At 58.3% G+C, this 5,656-nt stretch overlaps 1 protein-coding gene across 1 annotated transcript; it reads right to left on the bottom strand.

Moving 5' to 3' along the window:
* Positions 1–1,739: 1,739 nt before the first annotated feature.
* Positions 1,740–4,225, bottom strand: ISG15 (ISG15 ubiquitin like modifier). Its single transcript, XM_038373326.1, has 2 exons — positions 4,049–4,225; positions 1,740–3,180 (listed from the first exon to the last, which is right to left on the bottom strand). Exons 1-2 carry the CDS (start codon positions 4,049–4,051, stop codon positions 2,710–2,712), a joined length of 474 nt encoding a protein of 157 aa, XP_038229254.1. The 5' UTR covers positions 4,052–4,225; the 3' UTR covers positions 1,740–2,709.
* Positions 4,226–5,656: the final 1,431 nt, after the last annotated feature.

The following is a 5,656-nucleotide window of genomic DNA, read 5'->3' as shown; positions in this document are numbered from 1 at the left end:
CAGCTACACCCACGGGGAGTTTAAGTGCCTTTCCGGGGGACAGTGCTGTCTAGTGAGTGCGGTACTGGGCTGAGACAGAGGAGATGTGGGTTCTATTGCCCAGGTCTGCCACTGATTTGCTGGTGAACTTGGACAAGACACTGCCCCACCCTGTGCCTCAGTTTCCCCATCTGTGAAGTGGAGATAATGCTACTGACTGCCCTTTGTAGAATGTTTGGAGCTCCAGGATTGAAAGGGGCTATAGAAGAGCATGGTGGTGGCATTATTCCAAAGGGGATACGTAGAGAGTTTTGGACAGAAACAAGAATTGAGCCCAGATCCCCTGACTTCCAGAGTTTGGGACACAGGTCTCTGCATCCAAGTGGTGAGCTCGAGGGTGCATTACAGGATGAGCAGGGAGGGGTGCACTTTGGTAAAGCCAGGCACCATGGGGATCAATGGGGCTGTGGGTGTGGACTGGTGATGACAGCAGGGGTGCTCTGACTGGGACACCTCATTCACGATTGACAACGTCCTTTAAAAGGGAACCCTAAACTGCCCCCCGTTGGCCATAGGATGGGGAGGGAGCCCCAGCAGGGCTCGCAGAGGGTTTCACTTCTCAGGGAATTGCTCATACCTGTGTGCACCTGCCTGCCCAGGGGAGAGATGGTGCCAACACTAAGCAGCCAGTCCAGTCGTTCTCTGGCAGGGGCAAAATCCCACTTTGCACCACTCTGGGTCCCGTGGAGATGGGCCACCCTTCGCTCCCACCTGGGATTCTTCCTCCTGCATCTCTGCCCCACAGGGATTCCCTCAGTCTCTCCCCTGTGGGAAGTTCCACCCCTCTATCCTCTCCCATGGGAACCCCCCTTCCGTTCCTCCCCTGGGGATTTCCCACTCCCTTTGCTAACTCTCCCCACCTGTGACGTTGCACTCCATATGTTTTATGAAAATATGTTTATAAGTGTGAATATTATAATTATATTCACACTTATAAACATTTTCATAAAACATATGGAGTGCAACATCACATCACCCCAGGGGGATTCTGGTTCCTGTTCTTGGTGTGGGGTAGGAGCCACGTCCTTGAGTAGTGGGCTTGGTGTCAGTGTCAGGGGAAAGCAGGCACACTCCTAAACCCAGGCTGGCATGTGGTGACAGCCACAGCTTGGAAGCATAGGGGCAAGGAGGTCGTCTGTGGCTTGTGCCCCACCTGGCATGGGTCATCTCCTCCATGGCTCCTGCCGGCTCTCTTGAACTAGCTGCAGGCCAGGCAGCTTTGAGGGTGGCAGAGCTGTGAGCCAGAGGGAAGGCCTGGGGGTGGATCCAGGCCCCAAGCTATATGCTTGATGCCAATGGCCTAGAGCGCTAGCTCTTGCTTTAGGAGCGTGGGGCTGGGCTTCAAACTCTGAGCCAGCTCCCGTGAGAGCTACTTCAGTAGTATTGCCAGCCCTCCAGGATTGTCTTGGAGTCTCGAGGAATTAAAGATTCTGTCATGTGATGAAACCTCCAGGAATATGTCCAACCCAAGCTGGAAACCTTATATACACCTCAGCTGTAATTCCTTTCTCTCTCATCCAAAGGGCAGCACAGCTGTCTGGTCTGGGGACCAGGGGTGTCCTCCTCTCTTTTCAGGATGAGGCCAGTGTTTGGGGCCATGGGGGTAAGAGCTTGGCTCGGTGCATGGGGTGGATCACCTGGAAGGGTTTACCAGCATGGATCAGAGTCAGCAGAGAAAAGAAAGGACTCAGGAGCATGGCAGGATTTGAGGAAACGTGTATTGATTCTATTAGATCATCATTATCATGCATTTACATAGCAAAGTGCCCTAGTGCGCAATACAATCACAGACTGAGTCCTCCAATCACCGATCAGAACACACAAATACTATCTTGTCACAAAAAAGACCGAAATCCTTTCTGCCAATTCCAGAGTCTAATCAGGTCCGTTCCTTTGTTTCTTCACAGGCCACTACCCCCGGTTGGTCATTGCAGCCTTAGCCCTGCCCGGTAGCAATTATTCGCTCAAGCCCCACCCCCAATGTGACATCACAGGAAGCCGCTGCACAGCCCCTGAAGAGGCAGTGCATGGTTGGGCTGGATCCTGGGATGTTGGCATCCAAGCTTCACACCTGAATTCGACTGGTGACGAAGGGAGTGGCCAGCGCGCTCTTCCTGCTGAATCCACCCCCTGCCCCACAGCGCTGCCAGGGAACCACACAAACACCTGTTGCAAGGAAACCACTCGCTAGACACGCGGCACCACAGACCGGGGGAGGGGGGTGTGGGGGTGTCATTCTCATGTAGGAGCTAACTGACCAAACCTCCAGCAGCAGAGATTTCCACCATGTTGCAAGGAGCCCCACTGTGCCCCCCGGAAGGAACGGAGTCGCTCCGCCCAGCCCAGGTCAGCCACATCGCCTGGCACAGCGGGACCATGCTGCACTGGAACAAGATTCATGGATGGATGAGGAGCTGGAGTGAGCAGCACCAGGTGAGCGCATGCACAATGGGGTGCGAGTGCTGTGGGCAACCCAGCGTCAACATGATGCTCACTCTCCCTGGGACCCTCTCCCAGTCTTCTGCATCACCCCCCACCCCAGCCAGTGCTGGAGCCAGTCACAGCTTCACATCTGAGAGTCCAAAGCTAGCATACAACGTTTGGGACACTAAGGTCTATCTAGGAAAAGAGGACAGGAGCAGAAAAATCAGGAAGGCTGGGCCCTGGGGCTCAGCCCCCCCGCAGACGCAGGTGCAGGAAGATGATGCAGTGGGGGGCGATGTTGTAGTCTTCCAGCTTGTGGCCGTCCTCAAGCGATTTCCCCTCAAAGCTGAGCCAGAACTGCTCCTGCTGGATGTTCTCCTGCTGCTGGACCCGCTGCTTGAACTGGGTGACCCCGTCCGAGGGGAGGACAGTGTAGGTGCTGGTCCTGCCCTTATCGTTCTTCATGAAGATGGTGATGGGCTCCTCGTTCTTTACTATCAACAGGATGATGTCTCCGGGCTTGAGCTGGTAGTCGGAGAGCCGGGAGCCATCACACAGCTCCACATAGGCCCCGTTCTGGCAGGCCAACTTCTGCTGGTACGGGGACACCCCCGTCTTCTTGGTAATCTGGGCCTTGAAAGCCGAGACGGTCATAGTGCTGGTGACCTCCAACCTGTGCATCTCGCCGGTCAGCAGCTTCACACTGAGCCACAGGGCCTGGGGATGAGAGGGCCCAGAGCGGTCAGAACTGAGGGGAGCCCAGACGTCCATCCCACAGGGACTCAGACCCCCGGGAGGGAAGCAGGTTGGGGCTTGTTACCTTCTCCATATCCTGTCACGCCGCTATACACACCTCCAGTGCCTGGCACCTGGTGCAGTCATTACCCCAGTACAACATGCAGGGAAATGTGTCCCAGTCAGCATGGTGATGATCACACCCGCTGCACCAGCATCCATGCCAGCGCACAAGGGCTCAGGCCTGCTGGGCTCAGTGAACACTCACCAGATCCCTTTTCATGGGATTAACGGGGGCCCAAACCCAGCACCCCCAAAAGGGCAGTGGAGGGATGAGGCTGCTCCCTGAGCTGGCTGGTCTGCCCCCCCTTGGAGCCCGGTCCTGGCTGTGGTGCACTAGCCAGTGCTCAGAGGCTGTCCCAGGGGCAAGGGGTGCTCCTGGCAGATGGGCTCAGGCTGCTGTGCTCCCCTTTCGCTCAGGGGGCTCCCCAAGGGCTGTCGGGTCACTAACAAACGGGCAGCTTAGCGGAGACCAGGAGCTGGGAGGGGGCGGTAAATACAGGCGGCAGCTGCCTTTCCTGTGGCAAGGGACCCCGGGAAGTGCCGATCGGTCCCTGCCTTGCTACCGGCTCGGCGCGGGGCATGCAGCCGGCAGCAGGGGGCGGGGGGCATGCTACCGCGCTCGGGGTCCCCCCCAAAACATGCACCCGGGCCGGAGGGGGTGGGGCCCCAGCGGACAGGAGACCCCGGGGGGCTCCGGTCCCGAGCTGCAGCGCCGCCCTTCCCCGGAGCCAGGAACGTGCAGAGCGACCCCCGACCTGCTCCCTGCGGACCCCGGCCCGAGACTCACCATGTCTGCAGCCTGCCGGGGTCTCCCTGGTTCCGCAGCGTCCCGAGTTCCAGCCCGACCAGCTCTGCCCGGCTCCGCCGCCGGCTCCTCCTTTATAGCCCGGCCGCCGCCCGCCAGTCACCCGGCGACCGCACCGAGAATCAAAACCAGCCTTGGCCGCTGGGTTTCGGTTTCCTTTCCCCGCCCCACCGCTCCCGCGCCGCCGGGAAACGAAACTGGAAAGCGATGGGTGAAGGGACCCGGACCCATGGGGACTCCCCGGGGAAAGCGAACCCAGCCCCTGGCGGCCACAGGGGGGCCAGGGACCCGGACCCGGCGCTGGACCAGGGCCATTCACTGAGCCCTTTGGGGTGTGATCCGGGGCTGGATCCAAATGTAGGGGCTGGGTGCATCTCGACTTCAGAAAATAAAATAAATCGGGGACTCAAATTGTGCTCCCCTTGGCCCCCATGCACCCGCAGCCCGCAGCCACTGGGGCTCTCCGGGTGTCAGCAGGAGGAGTTGGCTCAGCGTTTAATCAACCATAACGATGTTATAAATACTAACGGGAAAAGACCTGGGCGTGTTTCGTTTTAACTCAGTGGCGCATTAACCTGTGGAATTCCCTGCCACAAGACAGCAGCGAGCTGGCAGCACAGCCAGGGTCAGGAGGGGCTCAGACAGTTCCAGGGATGCTGTGGGGAGCCGTGTGGCTCAGGAAGCAGAGCAGGTTAGGAGGCAGTGTAGGGAGCAGTGAGCCAGGGAGCAGCGCGAGCAATGGGGCGGTGTGGGTCAGGGACTGGTGCGTGTCAGGTGGAGGTGTGGGGAGCAGTGTGAGTCAGGGAGCAGCGTGAGCCATAGGGCGGTGTGAGGAGTAGTGTGGGTCAGGGAGTGGCGCTGCAGCACTGGGCTGGATGGGGCGGCGGTGGGGGGTCTGGGACTGAGGGGGGGATGGGCTGAACTGATAGGGCTACTGGGGACAGGATGAGTTGCTGGGCAGGGCGCAGGCAATGTGGGGTGAGAGCTCCTGCAGCAGGGCCAAACTCACCTGCCCCAATAAACACTAGCTGTCACCCACACACTGGGACTGTGAGTGCTACACCCCAAAGACAGACTGACAAACACAACATCCTGGGGGTGTAATCTCCTGAGGTTTTGGGGTGGCTCAGGCTGGCTGTGCTGGGAGCAACAGGGAGAATTCCTTAAAGCAGGGTTTAAAAAGCTGTCCCGGGAGGACGCTCCTGGAGAGGCCCAAGACGCTTTGGCCAGGAGAGAGGGGAAGGGACAGGAAGTGTTTGTAGCCGGGAGAATCTGTTTAGCTGCAGAACCGACCTGGTCAAGCAAGGTGGCCTGGAGGGAGAGAGACAAGGTGCAAGGCTCAGAACTGGAGCGATGTGGTGCACTAGAAAGACACTGGGCAGTCCTGAAGGACTCTGACCCCAGCCCAGACAATGCTCCGGAGTGGTGAGGAAAATGGGGGCAGGAAATTGTGCATAGGGTTCATTATTTGCTATTTTTTTATTAGATGTCTGCATTTCTTAGGAACTCAGTGGTGGTTCCGAATCCTGTGCAAAATGGCACGCGCTCTGAAGAGCTCACCAGAGCGCCCACACCGCTGGAGTTCTGGGA

The sequence above is a fragment of the Dermochelys coriacea genome, chromosome 15, assembly GCF_009764565.3.
Source record: "Dermochelys coriacea isolate rDerCor1 chromosome 15, rDerCor1.pri.v4, whole genome shotgun sequence".
NCBI classification, from domain to species: domain Eukaryota; kingdom Metazoa; phylum Chordata; order Testudines; family Dermochelyidae; genus Dermochelys; species Dermochelys coriacea.
Note: the sequence above shows the minus strand (reverse complement) of the source record. Positions and strands in the feature narration are given on the sequence as shown.